Raw genomic sequence first — 21939 nt, forward strand, 5'->3', positions numbered from 1 at the left:
CTTTCATGCTTTTAATATGGCGAAATGCCTTGTCAATCGATGCTATTATCATACTGAATAAGTTACCAGGATCTGTTGCTAGTGTTCCAAGTCGTCAAATTCACCATGGTGAGCGCCAGTGTTGCCTGTCACGCTTTAGCTAGACAAGTACTATCCTGGATGCCACAGTCAACGGCTATACTGAGCATATTATACAGATTAACTTTTCCATCCAGAGATCTAGCAGCGAGAAAAGGTCTATTAGCATGTCTGCAACAAACTTCATGTATCCTGTCGCTCTCGATGCAGTTTAGAGTCCGGATCACGACCTGGCATCTGCTGGAAGCTCTTTAACCCGCCCCAGTCAAGAGCCTTTGTGGCGGCTCTCTCCCCTCGCATCCACCAGATTCTTTGTTGGGCAGTGTGTTCATTTGAACCTAAAGAAGCATATCGCCAGGAAAGGACGGTTGGATTGACAGATTTGCAACGCTTCCATGACGCCGGAAGGCCATAAGACCCAAACACACCGTAACATCTCATTTAGACCCCATCTTCAATGAAGTCGTCCAAGACCAATCCAAGAGACCGCATGCGAAGCCAATGGGGTAGTTGATGTGTTAATACAAATTGGCATCCTCGTATGCGACAACATTCCGGTCTAATGCTGTTGAGCTTTCCCGGGGATTGAGGTTCACTGATGGGATGGACTTGGGCCATTCGGACTCGGTGCGTAAGACCATCAGAAAAGGCATGGGATGCTCTCATCCTTCCTTGACTGATTTGAATATCTAGGTCCCCGTTCAACATGTGTAACTATGTTGCACCCCTACAATGAGTCGCGGATTGCCAGCACTCTGTTCCGCCCCAGAGGGCAGGTCGAGTGCATTCGAGGGAGACATGCATCTTTCGGCACAGTTTGGCTTGGGGGACATTCCCTTCGATGAAGACAGTAACAAGCATCGCACCAGCCTACCCACACACTTTTATTAAGAAGAGGAGAAAAGGAATTTATGAGGCGCAAAGAGATTTCGATAGCAGAGAAAAGACCAGCGATGTAATTCACAGCCTCGAGCCCTAACCCTCTACCTCGTTCTTGTAAAGACGTTGTTCCGCTCACCTGGAATGTACTTAATTTAAACGTCTTCAGGCCATACGACACACGCATGCGACGTCACTAGCAGCGCTGAGAATCAGACGAACAGCCACCAATGCAGTCCAAATCCGATTGACTTGACTCCAGGCTGTTTTTCAGCCAAACCATAATCCCCATTGTTGTTTCCCCCACTTGCTTTCGGCACTTTGTGTGAAACATGGAACAAGATTGACGGGATCAGTGGGTCCGCCCTTGTGTTTGGAGATCAAAGTCTCGGAAGGCAGATTTGGAGCATTCGGATTCGCGCCTCAAGCTAGGAAAATCAGACCAGAGGACAGCGATATGGTATGGCAATGACCGCGCAAGCACCTAATGATCACACCAGGAAAAGTTTCAGCGGCGTCAAAAGGAGGCTTCGAACGGGAACCATATCGCAAAATTTCGGGGTGGCGGCTCGCATCCCGTTTTGGAGCACGCCGATCCGCCAAATCCGACCTGCTCTCCCTAGTGATTACGGACAGCCAGCGTAGTCTCATTGGTGGACATTTCTGCCCTAGGCCTTTCCTGCGCGTCGGTAGCATAGTCATTGCTACTATGCTTGGGGTGAACAAATACCTCCGGTCCTCCACTTTGCGCAAGGTCAGCCTCCGTCAGGGGCTGGAATCGGCAGTACGGCATCTTTATGCAACGTAATGACTCCAATGATCAGAGAATCTACTGCAAACAGTCTTGCCGAAAATAGGGGACCACATGGGTCTATTAGGGGAGAAGAGTGTGGGGAATATGACGGCGTGGGCTTGATCGTACCCACAAGTCTGTTTTAGGTAGTATCTATAAGACCTGATCTCTTGGCTCGGCTCGGCTCACAATGATCTGCTGTGCTAGTCGGACTCATTCTTTCTCGGCACTATCCGCCTCTGTTGTACTTTCTGTTTTGTAAACACGCTTCGCCCACTAAGATGAGGGGACTGGTATCCTTCTTGCCATTGCTGGCTGCGGCCACCGTTGGGGCGTTACCTGCCTCAGAAAATGCATCTTCTGGAACGGCGGCGGCAACCTTCGCCAAGACTGACGGCCTGTTCTTCAACATCGATGGAGAGACCAAATACTATGCCGGGACAAACTGCTATTGGTGTGGCTTCTTGACATCGGACGAGGATGTCGACAAGGTGTTCTCGGACATGGCTGCTGCCGATCTCAAGATCATTCGAGTCTGGGGATTCAACGACGTGAACACGATCCCGGGCGCTGGAACCGTGTACTACCAGTACTTGTCAGCAAGCGGATCGCAGATCAACACGGGCTCAGACGGGCTTGAGCGACTGGACGCTGTTGTTTCCGCGGCCGAGACCCATGGACTGAAGTTGATCATCAACTTCGTAAACAACTGGAGCGACTACGGAGGCATTGCGGCTTATGTGTCCGCCTTTGGTGGCTCTGCTACTTCATGGTTCACCGACAAGACTTCTCAGGCTCAGTACCAGAAGTACATCGATGCGGTCGTCAGTCGATACAAGAACTCAACTGCTGTCTTTTCTTGGGAGCTAGCCAACGAGCCGAGATGCAGTGGATGTGATGCGTACGTCCATCCCTTGGAATACAGGCCTTGAAATGGATAACTAATGGGAGAACAGGTCCGTCATCTACAACTGGGCCAAGACTACCTCGGAGTACATCAAATCTCTAGACTCCAATCACATGGTCACACTTGGCGATGAAGGCTTCGGCCCTTTGACTGGAGGAGACGGCAGCTACCCGTACACAGTATCTGCTGGTGGTTATACGTGGGCCGACAACATCAACATCACTACATTGGACTTCGCTACCTTCCACCTGTATCCCGATAGCTGTAAGTCATCTACTTGAAACGCAAGACTCAATTTAAATATGACTAACACTTTTCCTTAGGGGGTCAACCTTACAGTTGGGGTGATCTTTGGGTATCTACCCACGGTGAAGCCTGTGCAGCTGCTGGAAAGCCGTGCCTGATGGAGGAATACGGAGGCAATAACAATTGCACTATCGAGAATCCTTGGCAACAGACGGCTCTTAACACCTCAGGAATCGCTGCTGATCTGTTCTGGCAGTATGGGGACACTCTCCCAAGCACTGGCAGTCAAACTTCACAGGATGGAAATACAGTGTTCTACAACCAAGGGAACTGGGACTGCATGGTCACTGACCACGTCAAAGCGATCAATGCTCTCTATCCTTAGGTGTTCCAATGGCTTCGGGGCCCGCATGGGGGAGCAGCGCGGCAAACTTGAAGTGGACAGTCTTCATTGTACATATTTGTGGCACATGCACACATATTGATATAGCAGCCTTACAGATTGGCCCGTGAGGGAATTCGGACTGTATGAATACTCGAATGGGGCAGTGGAACAGGCCTAGCTCTGATTCAACGGTCCGGACAGCCTTGGTGCCGCTTTTCACCCAGCATCATCGACAGTAAGGCTCTGGATACAAAGCGCGTGATGTCGTGATTGTAACGCACCTCACGTCATTTGCAGTGTCAAAATGCGTGGTCCTGCATGTTCGTGACACCGAGCACAAATAGTTCGGTGTTGGCGTCGAACTATGCTTACTGCAGTGCCAAGATTGGACGTGTTGGCTTTCCACTTGCCGGGCTTCGGTATGGAGACAGCAGTAATGCAGCTGAGATTGGCTGGCCAGAGTTACACCTTTGTACGACTACTGCACCCTGAAGCCTCAATATCATTGAGCCGCCAATGGTCCAGCGCGGTTTTGATGCAGAGATGACAGCCTGCATTCAACAAGCCTGATTACAAAAGTGCTTCCCCGCGGCTTGATTAGCATTTAGTATGTGTTTATCATGGTGGAATTGCCAACCTTCGCCCTGCTCTGCTGGTCTTGTCCTTTCAGACACCCTTTTCTTCATTGCTACTCATCTACCTGGTAAAATGGCAGACATTCGTGCAATGTCCTCGGTCCAAGCCACCGTGGCTTTTGGCCAGAAGCTTGCAAACCTCTTGCAGACTCTCGTTGAACTCAACCCGAGAAGAGGAGTTGATTTGGAGGAAGTGATGCATGATATCCTTGGCACGTCTGGCACTCTCCGACAGATACAAGACCTTATGGGTCTTGATGAAGCGATAGGGTTTGGACAAACTGCACAGTCGACTGTTACCCCCGCGTACCTGAATGAAATCGAAACTTTGGCAGTCAAGTGTGACTTGATCTATAAGACGATCATGCTAATTGCCCAGAAGGCTGTTGCCAGAGATAAAGCTAAGAAAGACGATGCCGAGCTTCCGAACCTTGAGAACTTGAAGAGTGAATTGCTCGTCAGCCCAATTCCCGATCCTGGCTCGATCAAGTCCATCAGGCTGTTCGCAATAGTCGGGTCAGATGACCAAGAGAGATGGATCGACTCACGTATTGAGCGTTGCCAGGAGCAGCTGCAATGGATCAGGATGGGTTTGCTTGTCCATTTGCACATACTCAAACTTGCTCAATTACAGATCGGGTACGTTCCCGAGCATGCATTTTCCGATTTATTCCTTACTGACTGCTTGTAAAGGTCTGTCGAACGCGACACAGGCGCATTCGAGCAAGAGCTCATATCTAGAAGTGCTGTGCAACTACTGCGAAAGAGGCAAGTGAAGTTCACCAAGAGAAAGGCGCGGCAACAGGAAAGCGCTCAACGACAATGGGAGTTACGGAGACAGGTAGACGACTCTGATACCGAGTCTGTCACGAGCGTAGCAAGTTCGCAGAGGTCCTCCGTCACGGCTAAAACAGCCGTCGACGAAGAAGCGTCTGTCAAAGGGGAGACGCCCATGGCCAAATCTGCCGCCGAATTCTTAGAGATAGGTGAGCCATTCAACACAGCTCTATGATGACCGCAGCAGCTGAACATTGAAAATTGCCAGACAAAAATAGACCTATTTCGACGAACAACATTAACCAAAAGGACGGCGCTGCCGGAAAGCAAGGTGAAACCATGGCACTCAGCGCTGACAGCGCGGGTGGCTTGGTTTCCCGCAGTGGAAAAGCAAAGGCACTGAGCGCTTCAAACTTGAGGAGCAAATTGGAATTCAATCTTCCTGCCTACTTCTTTGACTGGAAACAAAGGATCTTCGGATCAGACGACAAGTTCAAGACCGACTGGCCGAGCAACAACCTCGAGGCTTATATCCGTCATATTCACAGCTTTGGAAAGTCTACGAAGATTCCCTTCGGTCACAAACGGCTTCAATATGGTCTGAGTAAGGTGATAAAGGAGGGCCAGAAAGGGAGCTCGACCTGGAGCCAATATATTGACCTGGGCCAGGTTACGCGCCTGGCGGTGGATGAGGTCGTCGGGGAGGCGAACCGAAACCAAAGCCGCGAAAGAATCTGTGTTGCATTCCATCAATACGACAAGGATTCAGCTGACCCTTTCATCTTGGTGTTTCTCTCCCTCCGTAAGGAGCCGCAGCCTATCTCGTTCAAGGATGCAGTCGGACGCACCTACACTCTTCCTTTTGAGGCCTGTCGCACATGGGATGTAAGTCTTTGGCTAATCGAAGGAAGTCTTCCGGATATTCTTAGAGATACTAAACAGCTCTCAGGCCATGAAATGCACCATTCTGGAGGCTTTCAATCATGTGGAGGTCATCGGCCCTCACGTCATCGAAGGCCATTTTGACCTGAGTAAGTACTTCCATTTCTAATTATTTTCGCTTACATTCCATCATGAGACTCAAGAGCCTCAACGTACGGCTTCAGAGACCAGAGCCTGTCAAGAGAGTACCGGAAGTGTCTTGTGTTCGGAAGTCCTTTAGTCATTACAATTCAAGGATGGATCTGAATATGACTGACACTATCCAAGTAACATCCAAGGGAGATATCATACTGCCTCACCTCTGGAACACCACGATCAAGCCTGGCGCAGCGATTGAAATGAGAATGTGGCCAAAGGTGCCTCTGAGTGGATTCTACGGGAAACCACCGTTTCTCATCAACCCGCACGCGCCGAACGCTGACAACCAGGCCCGGCACGCTGCGAGAATGCGTCAGATGCAGCAGCAACGAATGGCTGCTATGAGGAATTCAGCACCGATGGCGCCGGGGATGGCACCACCACCACCACCTCCTGGTATGGGCTTCAGCTCGTACAGGCCACCGGGTGGCGTCTCACCTGGTCATAGATCTTTTGGAAACCGGCCCCCAAGCGTTGTCATTGTGGATTGTGCTCCCGCCAAATACGAAGTCACCGAGAAGGAAGACGAGCAGATCATGTTCGTTGACTTCGTGGAAGAGCTCGAGAAGGACAAGACTACTACCGTTGCTGACCTCCTTCAAAAGTTCACAAACTTGAAGGATGTACCGGATGACGACTGTCTCGGCGAATTCTTAACCTTAGGTTCTGACTATGATTCCGATGATTCTACGACCAGTAGTTCCTCTTCTGAGATTATCAATGACTGATGACGGGTTTGTTGCGCATGTGGAGGTGTTATGCTCCGGAAGAAGCACTGGTCATATGTTCTTTTGTCAGCAATTTTCATCGTCATACTGATTTGACTCCATTCATTTCGTCGTGCACACAACGATGTCTTTTGTGGGTTGTTTTCCTGGGAGCTGTCCTTTGAGCGCCCGGTATCGACCTTTCAAGTGGATATTGATACGCATGGCGCATTTAACTCTTCCAAATACAGTAACAAGTCTCATATGATTCCTACAAATACTTTTACTTTTTCGAGCAAGGCTACAGTTATTTGATGTAGTCAGATCAGATTGAGGAATATATACTACGAAAACACTGCTATGTGAAACTTATATCCAACCTGTCTATCCGAGATGCAAACGATAAAAAATATAAGGTCATATTGACCGCATTCTAACGCAGTGCCATGGATTGAGGTTATTTATTGGGTGCAACCTTTTCCGATGATACACTATCAACTCACAATGCCGGTTCCAGCACTCGCCTTGACAATAGAGCAGACAGAGTCCGCGGAGTCCAGCCTAGGACACGTCATGTCAGCGCTTGTCATTGCCCACAGTGATTTGACTGGTACTTACGTGTAGCTGTACGGCGGGGTCAGGCTTCCGACCTGGGTGATGGAAATGGTGCTGTTGACGAGCACATTGTTCTGGTTTACCAGGTACCCATCTTCGTCGCTGTCGACGTTCGTCACAAGAGCCTGAGGGACGTTCAGGAAGTAGTTGTTCTCAGCCAACACCTGTGCTCCCATGCGGGAGTTGATGCCCGAGGTCGGGTCGTTCTCGTAGCACGAGCTGTAGATGTGGCCTGTGCCGAAGCGGATGGATGGGAGACGAGAGTTGACGTTAGTGAAGTGGTTGTGATGGTACGTGACATGGAGCTTGCCCGTGTCCTCGTCAGCGTTGTTGTCAGAGTGTCCGACCAGGCTACCCTGTTCGGTGGTCAGTTGCTAAATCTTACAACGATGATGAACACTACTTACCTTCCAATGATCGTGGAACTTGTTCCATGACACAGTGACTTGGTCAGAGCCCTATTTTCTTGATCAGCTGAGTTCATGATAGTCTGAGTGGTACCAAATGGACTAACATGAGTAATGTCCAGCAATCCATCGTAGGTATCCTTGTCGCCAGTAATTCCGAGCGACGAGAAGTCGTTGTGGTCGATCCAGACGTTGGTAGAGTATTGAAGCTCTACCAGGTCCTTCTTGCTCGGTGCCTGATGCAAGTACAAGTTCCTGAGAATCACGTTGTCTGCCCTCTTAACACGAATACCCCCGTTCGTCAAGCCTATGAGCATGATTTCAGTAAAAGCTCTTCAAACTTCATCATCGGAATTCAAGAATTTGAAAAACCACTAACCAGACTTGGCCCCAACGCCAATGACTGAGGTATCAGATACGAGGTCGACAATTCCACAACCATCCAGGACACCGGAGATCTTGATAACACCGCCAGCTTCGGCAGCTGTGGTGAAAGCTGAGCAAGATGTCACCGTCGTTCCACTACCACTGCCGCCACCAGTAGCTGCGGCGCCGTATCCAACGAGAGCATCGACGGGTGCGGCACGGGGAACATTCGGCGCGCCTAGAGCGGCCGGTGCAAGAGCGAGGACAGAGAAACCGCGCATTGTGGCTCGTGATTAGCTTATTAAAGAGACGAGATCAAGGATTGTCTGAGGTTGAATTATAGGTTCTATCTACGGCCAAGGCAGCGGTATGAGCCTCTTTATAATACCTTGACATATGCCTGTGCGATTAAATTGCCTGCAGACGCACTTGGCACACCCTCGACGTGATTATCTCAGGCCAACGTCTCCTGAACTCAGCATCGTACTGGCAATGGAGCTTCTACAAATGGTTGATTTCCCCACGAATCATACCAAGTCCCCAGACCCCCACACCTAGTCAGGTTGCGCTTGGCTGAACGTCACGGAGACGCTGGACATAGACTGACTGACAGATATTCAAATCCGATGTCTACATGATCAACAGCCTGTCTGGCGGCCGTGCCGTCCGCCAAGAATGGGACTCCGGGGGGCATTAGGTGATTCGAGGGTGTGAAATCATACGAGGCAGGAGAACGTGGAGTGGAGTAGCATTCCGGCTCCAAGATGCAGAAAGATAGAGCGAGGCGCCTCTAGGGGATCGCGATTCTTTCTTGGCGTACATGAGGATGCCAAGATCATATAATAAGAGATCTGTTCCTGGTGGGCCCTGCAGACGACTATTCGCTCCAAACGGCTTTGGAGTTCCTTGGTGGAAAATACGCTGTAGCTTCAATTGCCGCCAATTGGGCCACTTCCCATTGAGCAGCCTCGGCAGCAAACATCCGGAGCTGTCGGCCAGCCAATCCGCAAGTATCTGGCGCCTATCGTATGTCGCAACGAGGCCAGGGCTAACCATTCTCGTCGCGGTAATGATTGTGCCGCTCTCGCGTGTTCTGCGAGAGGCAGGAGGGCATTGGCTTAGACCTCCTTTCATATTTGTTTCACCCAAAAGATGACGTGCCGTGCAGGAGACTTCATGCACACATTCCACACATGTCAATATTTTGCATACGACTGCAAGCCTTGAATGCATGTTTGCTCTATGTGATTCTCGCCACCGTTTCTACCATTGGCTCTCCATCCATGCAACCATCGTCCTGACCAAGCCGCTGCCGACTACATCGAAACCATTCCTCATTGCCTCACTCTCTGCCTCGGCTTTCTGAGTAGCAAATTTGAGCCCACTTCTACCAGGCTTGTCGTTATCATACTTCTGAGCAAAGAAATCCACCAACTTGATAGTGGGATTCGTCTCGGGGTTTTGATCAGACTTGCGCAGCAGATCAACCCATTTGCGCTGGGAGACTATCTTAAAATCAAGCCCAGCCTCTTTGAGTGCAGGAAGAAGATCCCTTGTCCAATGGAACAGCCTGTTGTTCTGAACATTGTATACTTCTGATTTAGGGAAATGACCACCATCTGCACTATCAACTCCAGAAAGTTCAATTACAGCCTGGGCCACGAGGTCGACCGGCATCCAAGATGGTGTCTGCCAGTCTTGTCAGTACTAAAGAGTGGAGATGCTGTTTTTTTATTTCGTTATGTAAACATACCTCTTCGAGTGCAGGCAATGCACCTATGGTCTTCGCGCTTTGAATCATCAAAGGGATTGCCTCGGTGGTGTTCCACGAGCCGTGGGTCGTATCTCCCACGATCTGCCCGACGCGCAGGACTGAAGCTGTCATACCTGTTCTGTCGCCAGCAGCCTTTATTATGTGTTCTGTGACCAACTTTGAGCGTGCATAGCCCATGGCCTGTGCGTGCGAGAGGTTCTCAATATGACATTCCCCAATGGTAGCAGGCAGCGGTGTTGCAGCTGCAGAAGAAATAGATGAGCAGAAATAGAACCGAGCTGGGTCAACAGTCTTCGTTCGAAGGCAAATATTTATCAGGTTGTGTGCGCCTCTGATGTGTTGAGACTCGAAGCTGCGGACGCCGAGGTTGAAGTTGACAGCCCAAGCAGAATGAATGACCAGCGTGAGGCTTCGGAGAATTCCGTCCAGATTGCCCTCTTCCAGTCCGAGATCTGGCCTGGATAGGTCAGCAGGGAGGAAAGACACTCTGGACATATCCTCAACCGTCAAGGAAGAGATGCCCTTTCCCTCAAGGGTTGAGATAACTCTGGCTTTGGCTGCGTCTTTTGTCGATGCTCTCACAAGACAGAAGACCTTCTTAACCGTGCGTTTTCTGAGAAGCTGAGCTAAAATGTTCACTCCCAGAGAACCGGTGGCACCAGTCAATAGCTAAAATCAACATCAGTATCATACTGTCAAGTTCCCTGGTGCATAGCACTTACCACAGCCTCACCATCTGGCTGAAATGTCCCAGGCTCTCGGGCATGGAAGTTAGAGTATTTCTCAATCAATTGAGCCATTGCGGATATTTCATCATCCGCTTCTTCCGCCACTCCTGTTCTGAGCGAGTTCAAGTGCTTGGCAAGAAGTTCGACATTAGGATACTCGAAAATGACGTTGGATCCGACAGTGTTGCCTCCAACATCAAGCTCTCTGGTGATTTGAGCTCGAGCCGTGATTGCTTGGCGACTATCAATTCCACCTTCGAAGAAATCTGTCGTGGGCTCCAAGTTTGCGATGCCTAGGTTGACACGGAAGATATTGAGAAGGTATTTTACCAGTTCATCATGCTCCAGAGCTAGAAGACTGGCTTGAGGCGCGGCAAAGCGATCATAGGTGTCATCAATCTGCTTCGCAAATTGCTTGTAGAACGCCGCCCGGATGACAGTGCCCTTGTCGGTGCGTGGGTATTCTGTGCCGGCGTCCAGAATCTCAATCATCTCCTGGGAGATGCGACCAAACTCCTCAGCTCGCGAGTTCGCAAGCTCAATTTTGGGCAGAAGTGCTTGCAGAATCTCCTCCTTGCTCAATGAGGCCGCCTTATCGCTTGGAATCACCATCAGTCCAGGGACAGCCTTTTCTACGCCGAATACAACGGCTTCCTGCACCAGGTCATGCTGTCTGATGGTATGCTCATAAGGAATTGGAAGCACTTTCTCTCCGTTGACGAGAGTTACTCTATCATCGAGCCGGCCGAGATACCTCCACGCGTCTGGAATCGTCGGGTGTGGGGTGAAAGTGTCTCTAGTGTGGTAAGAGTTGGGTGGATCGTCAGAATTTGACGTGGTCTTGGATGGCAAACCATCAAGGACCACACACTCGAATGTATCTGCGCCAATTGGGACCATCTTGATGAATTTCTTCGTCACAGGGAACGGGCGCATGTAATTCCATCCCTTGTCATCTGGATCTCGGAAAGACGTCATGAGCTGGCCTGTTTCCGTGCTGAGCATCTGGGTTAGCTGAATTTCATCCTGAACCATGGCGTGGGAAAGACTCACGTTCCGTACTGTCCCACCACATAGACTCCGGCCTCAGTTAACCGATCGCCCAAGTCATCGGGACAGCTGCTTCCTCCGTACATCACGAGGCTCAATTTCTTCAGCTCCTCGATCCCACCAGCAGTTTCCGCCATCAGCTTCAATGCGTATGGGACGCAATGTAGACTCTGAGGCTGGGTTGCTTTCAAAGACTCGATCAGTGTACTTCCAGCCAAAGGCAAATTGGCATTGTACATTGATATCTTTTTCCCAGCAATCAAGCCCCGAAATGTGACAGAGATTCCATGATTGTGGAATAGTGGCAGCATCAGAAACGCCCGGTACGGGATTCCACTGGAGTAATTCGCAAGGCAAGCAGAGTGTGTCTGATAGATCGGCTTGGGGAGTCCCGTTGAACCCGAAGAATGAACAATAAAAGAGATTTGCTGGGACGCATTTGTTGGTCGCGTATAGGGAAATCGAGGCCCTGAGGGGCTCTTGAGGTCGTACTCCGACTTCTCAATGATATTGTACGATGACAATGGATACTGCTCTTTGATTTGCTCGGCTGCCGTCTTGAAGCCATTGCCAACGACAAGCTTTGATGATCCAGTCAGACGGAGCAGATTCACATAGGCTTCCGTGGTAAGTCGAGTCGATAAGAATAAGATTGAAAACCCCATTCGACTTAATGCAAGCAACGACGCGACATAGTCGAGATTGGATGTTGCTAACAGTGCTATAACCTCACATTTCTCCGTCTTAGGCTAAGAAAATGGTTAGATCGAAATGTTCTTCTACTCGATTCTTCAAAGACGACACATACCTCAGGCCGGAGACCTTGAGCGGCATACTGGCGAGCAGCCTCATCTGCCAGTCGGTCTACATCAGTAACAGTATACCCAACGTAGTCACTTTTTCCTTTTGCGGTGGCTGGGTATTGTATGAAGACAGCATCCGGTGTCTCACGGACTTTACTGAGAAGCAAGTCGGTAATAGTGACCACTTGAGAGTCCTGCTCCCCATTTGGTCCACTCTCTGTTGGCTTTAACCCCACATCCAGGGGCAAAGCAGGCATTTTCTGGGTTGCGACAGCCATTGTGTTGCCAAGTGATTCCGATACTTGACTATTTCCTAGTACCTGAGCCATGATGGGCGAGACGAAAGTTGCTGCTTTTGTATGACGTCTCAGGATGGGTATGTCACACGGCGATGTTAATGGTACACTCTATTTCCTCGGTTCCTGGGCTGAGTACCACGTCAGCATTGGAACGGAGAGCAAGTACATGGATCATGTTGATGGGCGGAAAAGGGGGACCCATGGATGCAATCCGCAGGCCGGCAGAACCGCGGCTGAAACGAGCTTAGCATGACGTCCAGATGCCCCTAGCTCGGGGTGAAGTTATCCGAGGTTAGCCAGACAGACGACTCTTTTCCGACTACCACTATCCCCACACGGTCTCGGAAAAGTGACACTTTTCCGAATTGTAAAATTCGAAGACTCCTGTACGATCACCTTGTTGGACCTGGAAAAGCAGAACCGCCTGTCCGCTCCGTGTACAACCCCTCGGATAGCGCAACAAAAATGGATCACGATAGCCGGCAACTGTTCATCGTCACCCCACCCGGATCATCTGCACAGCAGTCGCATCGCAGGAGTCGGAGAAAAAGCGAGCGGGAAAGGGTTAGGGTCACTCGGGCCTGTGACCAGTGCAAACGGTACGTTGTGTGATATTTTGAAAGTCTTACTTACCTGGAAGGTATTGTTGCTGTAGTTAAGGCCCTTTGCCGTTCTGAAGATCCTCTCGGAGTACCAGCACATTGCACACAAGGTCTTGATATTCTGGGTTGTTTGACCTACACATTCCGTGGAAACGTAGAGCCGGTCTGAAGAAGGCTGATCATATGGTCTAGGCAGAAGATTCGCTGCACTGGGGCGCTCCCATGTGAAATCTGCTTGAGAAAGGGCAATCGCTGCTCTTATGATGCTTCATACGCCCGAGGGCGCGCTCCGTCCGTTATGGGAGGCGAGGATCAAGCAGTTGTGACGCGTCCGGCCGTGGACAGTTCCGCAAAGCCTGCCAACCAAGCCCAGGAGCCAATCTCTGAGCCACTATCATTGCGAGCGTCACCTGAACCAACACAAACAGATCAACAGGGACACTACGTGGGTCCTGCTTCAGGTGTCTCCTTTTTACTCCGAGTGCAAAGGAGGGTCTACCAAACATTGAAGTTCCCACCGTCCTCGTCCATATTCACCTTTGGTGACGCTCCCTTGCCAGACTTCGATGTCTCCTTTTTCGTGCTTCCTCCCAAGGATGTTACACGGCAACTACTGGTTAGGTACTTCGACTTCGCAGTGCCAACTCACCGGTTCTTGCATCGCCCCACTATAGAAGCATGGTTTGAAGATTTATATACCTTCAATGGGTGCATGAGCAGCAGAGATGAGGCTCCGGCAAGGACTGCTCTTCTTTTCATGGTGTTTGCCCAAGCCAGCCTCTATATGACTGAGCCGGCCGCAGATGCAAACCATGAGAATATGGCCGACGTCAGCTCCCGTTATTTCCTCGCAGCAGAGCATCAGCTACAGAAAGAGCGTGGCCAGGTTCGACTTGCCAGTGTCCAAGCTCGCCTGGCGCAGTGTTTTTGGTTGCTGTCGCAATCACGAATCAATCACTGCTGGACGCTGTTCGGCACAACAGCTCATCTTGCATTGGCCATTGGGTTGAACAGGGGCAAGAAGACAGAGGCTCAAGGCCGCACAGGCAAAGTTGAGACCGAGTGTCGCAGGAGAACCTTCTGGTGTGCCTATACTCTGGACAAGTATCTTGCAGCAGCTCTTGGAAGGCCCCGCACATTCCACGAAGAGGACATTGACCAGGAGCTACCATCTTGCATTGACGATTCAGACCTTGAGCACGTCGGTGTCGAGCCCAAAGCTCCTCTTGGCCAGCCCCTGATGCTTGGCGCCGTAGCACATATCAGGCTGTCACGCATCAATGATGGCATCCTGAAGGATCTCTACCCCATCTGGCCACTGTCGACGTCCGCACGGCTTAAGGTCGCTGCTCAATACTCTACAAGGTTGAGAAACTGGTATCAAGAGATGGTGGAGTTCCTTGACTCCAGCAGAATCAACACTTCTTTGCTCTTGCCCATCTATCAACGGCAACGCCATGTCCTGAATCTGGCATATTGGCACGCCACGATACTGACACACAGACCGTTTCTTCTCAACAAATTTGGAGCCACCCGAACCAGTGCAAACACAACGCAGGTTGAGGACCGTGTAAAGGAATGTCTCCAAGCTGCGCTGAACATCTGCGACCTGGTAGATGAACTTATCAGCGCGAGAATGATGTTCAAAGCATTTTGGGTAAGTAAATCCTGAACCGCTGAGGTCATTGTATTGAGGGAGTTCCTAATGCAAGACAGTTTACTTCGTACTACGCATTCTGCGCTGCCGTCGTGCTCTACGTATTCTCTATTCAGCAAAATACAAGTATCCCTGATGGCCAAGGTCGGCATCTGTCTGTAGCAATTCGATGTCAAGAGCAAATGTCAATGATCGCGGAGGAGCACTCACTTGCCAGGCGATACTGTCTTGTACTTGACGAACTACGCAAAGAAGCAATACGACACTCAGAACAGCCGCGAGATGATCAATCAATGGGTGCTACAGGTGATGCTCATTCGCAGCAGCTTGAGGGCTTGGGTGCTGATGAGACTGGGTTGGCTGGGACTGCCGCCTTTGGCCAGCATCCCCTTGCTTCAGAGGCTAACGACATCAACGGCTTCGAACCAAGCCCTGGCAGCTCTCTTTACGATATGTCAGGATGGGGAACATTTGACTCAATGGTGAGTAATTAAGTCACTACGCAAGGCACTATTAGTACAAATCCACTGCTAATCTGATTAAGGTCACATCTGGTTTCGGAAATCTTGAGGATATGCTCGGCGACAGTTCTTTCCACTTCTGACTGGACACAGGTGCGCCTTTGGATTCTCATTGAGATCCTTGTCATTGTCTGTGATTCTCGTAGTAAATAAGATTTTATAACTCTACGGGTCATGGCAATAATTCTGTGAACATCTAACAGGCCTGGCGAGACTTGTTCGCGGCCCTCTTGCTATGAACTTCGTCAAATGGCACGACTGCGGGAAGCGGGTAGCGGTTGGCGGAATAGCATCCGGGAATTGGCGTTTCCGGGGCCATCGAGAAAGTCAGCCAGCCATTCAGACCATGGCGTATTTTACTGAGAAAAGTCCAAAATTGTGGGTTCCGCACCTATTGTCATATCTATCGTCCGTATTCTCAATCCTCATCCCTGAGCTTCTTCTCGTGCCTGCCCACTCGGACCTCGAGCAACTAGCCATGCCAAGTCTTGCTAGAATGGGCGGAGGAACGACGGACGAAGTAGAAAGATTAGCCTGGAAGGTTCTGAGTAAGTTAAATTCATCGGTTTCCCGAGGCGACTTAATTGACAAGAGCTGCACAGAACTCAAAGAGTCAAGGAGCAATGAACAAAGGGTAGTCATTGGAATCTCTGGCGTTCCTGGTTCGGGGAAGTCTACTCTGGCTAAGATGGTATGCGAAAGTGTAAACGCTCTGCATGGGAATCATGACCCGGAAGGAACCAGACATATCGCCGTGGCGGTCCCTATGGATGGCTTTCATCTCAGCCGAGCCCAACTCGCAGCGATGCCCGATGCAGCCATGGCGATACATCGACGTGGGGCGGCCTTTACTTTTGATGCTGCTGGCTTTTACCATTTAGTACAACAATTGGCCAAATCACCCGTCCAGGCTGTAAGCGCGCCTTCTTTTGATCACGCAACCAAAGATCCGGTCGCAGGTGCAATCGATATCCCGGAAACAGCCCGAGTGGTGCTCGTCGAGGGCAATTACTGCGCGCTCAATCGGGTCCCTTGGAGCGATACGGCAAAGTTGATGGACGAATTATGGTACATTGATGTTCCTGCGGATGTGGCTCAGTCACGTCTGGCTATCCGTCATTTACAGAGTGGGATCGTTGCAGATGAAAATGAAGCTCGGGAAAGAGCTGCTGGCACTGATGAACTCAATGCGGAGGATGTCAGAGAGAACAGACTTCATTGCCATGAAAGGCTGATACTGATGTGAACGACTGAGGATAGAAGTTTTATTAGTATCTTGCCTGTAAAATAATGTGATGGTTCTTGACAACAGTTCACCGAGCGACCATCTATTGGGAAAACCACAACTGGTGTCTTACTGGCGGTACACTGAGTGACTGAAAGCATCGTCTACGCGCCCATCCTCGACTAATGAATGCAATTGTAGCACTTGTATTCTACAAGATGAACCATTCGTCTGTGAAAATTCAATAGAATCGTTCTATGGCAGTCTTTGCGTCTACCACGCGCAATGGCCCCCGTCGACTCTGAGGTCAGCACCCGTCATGAAACTGCTTGCGTCACTCAGCAAGAACAGGATAGGACCTCTGAACTCGTCCACAAGACTGAGACGATACAACATGTTGTCTCCAGTCCACTGAGCTTCCATCCCAGGCTTTTGCAGTGCCTCTGTCGTTGCTGGAGTGCGAATATAGCCCGGTGACAACGTATTCACACGAATAAGGGGCATCCCCTTCCGAGAACCCCATTCTGCTGCTAACGATCGAGCCAGTTGAAGTACTCCAGACTTGGAAGCATTGTAGCCTGCGGTATCTACACCCTTTAACTCACTGTTAGCTGAAATGTGCGGCTCTTGACAACTGAGAGCATACCTTGTTGGCAACTGAGCCACTCATGCTTGCCGTTAACACTATGCTTCCGTCAACATTTGCCTTCTTCATCTCAAGAGCAACTGCTTGGGCAAGCGAAAAGGTTCCAGTCACATTGATCTCCATCAAGCGCCGAAATCTTTCGACGGAGAACTCGTGAGCAGGGTCATTGTCAGACACACCGGCACACCCGACCAAGCCACGAATTGGGTATCTCAGACCAGGGACAAATGTCTCGAAGGTCTTTGAAATCGCATGAGGATCAGTGACGTCTAGGCGATGGTAAGAAAGCAATTGTCCATGTGTGTTGGCAAGTTCAGTCAGCTGATCTACATCACCCTGTAAGCCACATAGTCTGTTGATGAGTTTACTTCATGACACTAGTTATGTACTTACTCCATACCTCCGAACGAGGGCTTTCTACCACATCCAGACAGATTACATCTCCGCCAGACTCGAGAATGCAACCCGCTGCTTCGACGCCGAGATAACCAGCTCCTCCAGTGACTAAGGTTCAATTCGATCAGCATCATCTATTCTCACACGGGTGTTCCAAAATGGACTCACTGATTATTGTCCGCTGATCTAAGCGAAACAGATCGGCCGAGCGAATATGCTCACCGCCCTGCCGCGCCTTCACCTCTCGGAACTCGGGAGCTGCAGTGTTGCTCATGTTGACGTTGCTAGTAAATGAGGGATGTCGGTTAAGAATCCCTTGATATTGGAATCTCAAGTCAGAACGGTTACAATCTGAATCTTTGAAGGTTTTATTCGCTTATCTGGTCCTTCTGGTAGTTTGTGACTGTTCTCATACTATTTGGATTATCTGTTCCCACAGTCATGAGCTTCATATGCGTTGAAACACATTCTGATCGTCATTGTGGGGAATGACAGACAGACAGACACCGCAGTTGAAGCTCCGCTCGCCGCCTGCCGCCTACCGCCATGTCCATCCCGCTCATCCGCCCTAAGCGGCCCGTCTTGTAGCGGCCGCTGCTGCCATCCAAATGACATAACTCCGCTGATGCCGCCAATCGCCAACTCCGCCAGTAGCATCCTCCTCGCAGGCACCGTCATGGGATTTCTTGCCACGAGCCGCCAATTCCATCATCTTCTTGCCCTTTCTGGCTGGCTGTCAACTTCTTTCAATATTAAAGCCCCTTTCCTGGAAGTACAACACCCTCCATATTATTACTGCCTTCGAATACCATGTTTTACTTTTTTACTTCACCATTTTCAAAATGACACAGGCGATTCGCCCCTTGGAAGGAAAATTGGCCGTGGTTACGGGCGCCTTCCGAGGTAAGATCATCATAAGTTGCCACAACCATGGGACGAAAATTATTGACATGCCTTTCAGGAATTGGTGCTGCTATCACAAAGAATCTCGCTTCTAAAGGCGCCAATGTCTTGGGCGTTTACACGTCAGACTCCTCGACCAAGGCTGCTCAAATCATAACCGCCGATCTGGAACGGCAACATGGCGTTAAAATTGTTGCAGTCCAGGCAGATCTGAGCAAACCTGAAGAAGCTCCCAAACGCATCGTTGAGGCCGCCCAGGCTGAATTCGGCAGTCCTGACGGCCTCATTGTCAATATCTTGATCAACAACGCCGGAGTCGGTGGGGACTATCCGTTGGGCGAGGTTCCAGTTTCCGAGTTCCATCGCATCTATGCTGTCAACGTCCTCGCGCCCATCGTGGTCACTCAGGCACTTCTACCGTTCCTCCCCCATGACAGATCCGGCCGCATCGTGAACATCTCCTCAGTCGCCTCGACGATGGGCTTCAAGACGCACACTCTCTATGGGGGGACCAAAGCTGCGTTAGACGCCATGACGAGGACCTGGGCCAGGGAACTAGCGGAGCGGGCCACTGTTAACGCCGTGAATCCTGGCCCTGTGGAGGGTGATATGTATTGGGCGGCGGGAGAAGACTTTTGGAAGCAGCTTGAGCCCTTCCAGCTTGCTACACCTCTTTCTGCAGTTCGGGAGGCCGACCGACCGGAGCTTGTCAAGTTGGCGAACGAGAAGATGGCGGGACGACGCCCTGCGTACTGGTCGGAGGTCGCTGCTATTGTGGGTATGCTGTGTGGCCCAGAGTCTGCATGGTGCACTGGCAGTGTCGTCTGCGCCAATGGAGGTCTGCGGTTCTCTCTGTAAATCAGAACCATATTCTAGGATACGCGTTACCTTACTCACCGCGTTGCACACGTTTCTAGAGCTGTGGCTCGGGCGACGGAGAACGAAACCTCATCTTGTGATACAAAGTCCGCAGTATCAAAAAGACAACCTCCGCGCTCGAATCGGGAGCAGCCCAGGGTTTGATAGCGTCAACCGTGACACGCAGTAAGTCGTTAATATCCGGTACCAAGTGCCGTAGACTATGGCAGGTGGCTGCCGTGGCCAGAAGCAAAGAGTGTGAAAGCAATCTACGGAAAATAAAATGTTGTAAGTAGTCGTTGCTGACGATATATGGAGGACTGCACTTACGCTTGGAAAGTCATCCACGAATAGTAGGTCCGTTTGTCCAGCGTATGTATGCCTGTACGGATGTAGTTGTGGGAACTGTCAATGCACATCTGGGAGTATCTGTAGACGAATTCGGGTGGGGGCAGGCTTTGCCCTTGGGACCAAGTCGTTGCGTAAATCAAGCAAGGCCGGCTGATTATATGCTTAGCTGACCAATATCGAAGTCTCAACCAAGCGTCTTGGGTGTCAGAAGGCACAGGATTGGAAAGATCCGGTTTGATGACCTCGGGCAGTGAGCCATACCACGCATCCAGCTGCCTTTCTAACTCATTGAAAATGCCTTCCAGTGACATAAGGACCAAGAAAGCTTGTTGTTGGGCATCAGAGGATGAAGCTAGAGGGCTCGATGATTCCGGAGGACTCAGAGCATCCTTGTTCCCTAAGGTGTAGACGGCGTTGTGTATGCGGTTGAGCAGCCGACGGATTGAACAGAGCGCCAAGAACATCAATGCATCGCGATTGCTGTGTCCTCCCAAACGCGGAAAGTACATGCGGTCTATAGCTATCTCAATTCCGCTCCTTGGCAGGTGAAACTCCGACAAGCTGTCACTGCTCCTATGTCAGCACTCACGGCCGTGAGACAGTGAGGATGTGATGCACGGTACCATTCTATGACAAAGCATGTCCAGCAAAGGCGGCCTAACATGTCGCTCTTCTTGACATCGTAGCTACTGGTCGTTGGTCTACATGGTGTCAGTACTAGTCCAATCATCTGGTTATCCATCTCATTTCTGACCGTTGAGTGAGTAGCTGCAAATTACTCGAAGTCATATATGCTAATTTCCATGCTGCGAGTGGCTGAGACTTGAAGCAGAGATAAATCGCGGCCAAAAGCATCCCGGTTGGTTGAGATAAACTGGTCTCGAACGAGCCAGCCCATTTGATCATCAGAATGCGGTAGGCAACAGCAAAATACGGCGAGCTCGGGTCTCCCTCGTTTTCGGGGCTGAAAACGTCTTCTGTTGATCCCAGGGCTCCCAAAGCCAAGACCAGTAGACACACTGCCAGAGACGGCTGATAAACAGACCTGGCAATGTCTTCAATAGCCTTGTCGAAAACTTCGGGAAAAGACGCCGGATCGACTATTGGAAACTTGGTATGGATAAAGGAAAAGAAATTTGAAATTAGACGAGCTGTGGTCTCCTGATCCAAGTCCAGCTCGGAGAGTAGCAGGGATATATCTTGAGACAGCATGTTATCGTCGGGGAAGGCTTTGGATGTTTCCAGGTCATAGAACAGAGACTGAGGATAGTAGCCCACCAGTCTCCTGATGGGCTGCAGTGATAGTAAGCTTGACGTAGTGGTGTGGTGGCCAGCAGGAATGGTGATGTGAGCCCCTTCCTCGACTGGGGGTGAATTTTGGAAACCGTAGTTCAAGCTCGGGCCACTTTGAAATTGCAGCGGACTAACGACGGGTAATGGCTGTACCGCAGTTTGCAGGTGTGGGTTTGAAACTCCGGCAGTGAACAGCAGATCGTTCCTAGGCGTGGCAAGCTGGGGAGAAGTCAGAGGATCTGGTGTATCACCACCTGGCTGGTTAAATCCATCCTGTTCACTGTGAATAGTTTCGGATGTATGACCACCTTGTGGCGAGTTTGACAAGCCTTCTCTCGCTTCTGATACTAGCCCATGCGACGACGGAGTCCTACCCAATAAAGAAGAAGATTGCTCTGGGACATCCGACTGCTGGGCTTTCAATTGGCTCTCGGCTTCGTTGGCACGTTGGACAAGGGCTTCGGTCGCTGCGTTACCCTGCCTGGCCTTCTGGCTACTGAATTCTTAGTACATGAGCACGACACGGGCAAAATTAGGAATACAACACTTCGGTGGGTTTCTCGGGATAGTTGCAATCCACTCCAGCAGAAGCGCATAGGCCACAAACTGGCTTCGTCCCGTCACATCGCCGTTTTCTGTGATGTGTTGTTAGCACGCGCATAGAAAAGTAACAAGACTCATTACCTGTGACGGCAGTAGCGACAGGCGATGGGAGCACGTCTCCTTGCGAAACTCATCTTAAGACAATGATGTGGTCATGAGACGCGTCCCACCGGGGGGGGGGGGACAATATTGTGTACGGTGCAAAGCCCGTGTCAAGTTGCTTCACACATCGTAGGGCGCCATGATCAGAAAGCACTGTATTCGCGTGTACGGGTAGAGGTGGGGGGTTTGGTTTGAATCATTGGTCGTCTAGCTCCTCGATTTTAGCTAAACCCTATTTAGTCAGCAGCTATTG

The 21939-nt window shown here is 50.5% G+C and overlaps 8 protein-coding genes across 8 annotated transcripts; 4 read left to right on the forward strand and 4 right to left on the reverse strand.

Moving 5' to 3' along the window:
• Positions 1-2031: 2031 nt before the first annotated feature.
• On the forward strand, positions 2032-3288 carry J7T55_013822 (endo-beta-mannosidase; the record flags this gene model as incomplete). Its single annotated transcript, XM_053140732.1, has 3 exons — positions 2032-2651; positions 2707-2921; positions 2981-3288. The coding sequence occupies 3 exons, from the start codon at positions 2032-2034 to the stop codon at positions 3286-3288; spliced, it is 1143 nt and encodes a 380-aa protein (XP_052996159.1).
• A 708-nt stretch (positions 3289-3996) lies between these two features.
• Positions 3997-6508, forward strand: J7T55_013823 (uncharacterized protein; the record flags this gene model as incomplete). Its single annotated transcript, XM_053140734.1, has 5 exons — positions 3997-4562; positions 4617-4909; positions 4969-5585; positions 5650-5731; positions 5910-6508. 5 exons carry the CDS (start codon positions 3997-3999, stop codon positions 6506-6508), a joined length of 2157 nt encoding a protein of 718 aa, XP_052996160.1.
• A 473-nt stretch (positions 6509-6981) lies between these two features.
• J7T55_013824 (pectate lyase b) lies at positions 6982-8156 on the reverse strand (the record flags this gene model as incomplete). Its single annotated transcript, XM_053140735.1, has 5 exons — positions 6982-7048; positions 7106-7458; positions 7510-7560; positions 7617-7816; positions 7889-8156. The coding sequence occupies 5 exons, from the start codon at positions 8154-8156 to the stop codon at positions 6982-6984; spliced, it is 939 nt and encodes a 312-aa protein (XP_052996161.1).
• Positions 8157-9138: 982 nt separating this feature from the next.
• On the reverse strand, positions 9139-12508 carry J7T55_013825 (male sterility protein; the record flags this gene model as incomplete). Its single annotated transcript, XM_053140736.1, has 5 exons — positions 9139-9564; positions 9629-10318; positions 10372-11374; positions 11431-12008; positions 12236-12508. 5 exons carry the CDS (start codon positions 12506-12508, stop codon positions 9139-9141), a joined length of 2970 nt encoding a protein of 989 aa, XP_052996162.1.
• Positions 12509-12994: 486 nt separating this feature from the next.
• J7T55_013826 (fungal specific transcription factor domain-containing protein) lies at positions 12995-16555 on the forward strand (the record flags this gene model as incomplete). The annotated part of the gene is made up of 6 exons (XM_053140737.1): positions 12995-13128; positions 13324-14788; positions 14848-15270; positions 15403-15442; positions 15513-15857; positions 15912-16555. The coding sequence occupies 6 exons, from the start codon at positions 12995-12997 to the stop codon at positions 16553-16555; spliced, it is 3051 nt and encodes a 1016-aa protein (XP_052996163.1).
• Positions 16556-16807: 252 nt separating this feature from the next.
• Positions 16808-18254, reverse strand: J7T55_013827 (short chain dehydrogenase reductase family; the record flags this gene model as incomplete). The annotated part of the gene is made up of 5 exons (XM_053140738.1): positions 16808-17128; positions 17181-17449; positions 17574-17684; positions 17745-17860; positions 18070-18254. 5 exons carry the CDS (start codon positions 18252-18254, stop codon positions 16808-16810), a joined length of 1002 nt encoding a protein of 333 aa, XP_052996164.1.
• Positions 18255-18418: 164 nt separating this feature from the next.
• Positions 18419-19337, forward strand: J7T55_013828 (L-xylo-3-hexulose reductase; the record flags this gene model as incomplete). Its single annotated transcript, XM_053140739.1, has 2 exons — positions 18419-18479; positions 18538-19337. The coding sequence occupies 2 exons, from the start codon at positions 18419-18421 to the stop codon at positions 19335-19337; spliced, it is 861 nt and encodes a 286-aa protein (XP_052996165.1).
• A 55-nt stretch (positions 19338-19392) lies between these two features.
• Positions 19393-21718, reverse strand: J7T55_013829 (uncharacterized protein; the record flags this gene model as incomplete). Its single annotated transcript, XM_053140740.1, has 7 exons — positions 19393-19558; positions 19668-19793; positions 19860-20255; positions 20351-20389; positions 20575-21474; positions 21529-21616; positions 21700-21718. 7 exons carry the CDS (start codon positions 21716-21718, stop codon positions 19393-19395), a joined length of 1734 nt encoding a protein of 577 aa, XP_052996166.1.
• Positions 21719-21939: the final 221 nt, after the last annotated feature.

Source organism: Diaporthe amygdali (genome assembly GCF_026229845.1).
Source record: "Diaporthe amygdali strain CAA958 chromosome Unknown NODE_7_length_1459731_cov_64_868725, whole genome shotgun sequence".
In the NCBI taxonomy this organism is placed as follows: Eukaryota; Fungi; Ascomycota; class Sordariomycetes; order Diaporthales; family Diaporthaceae; genus Diaporthe; species Diaporthe amygdali.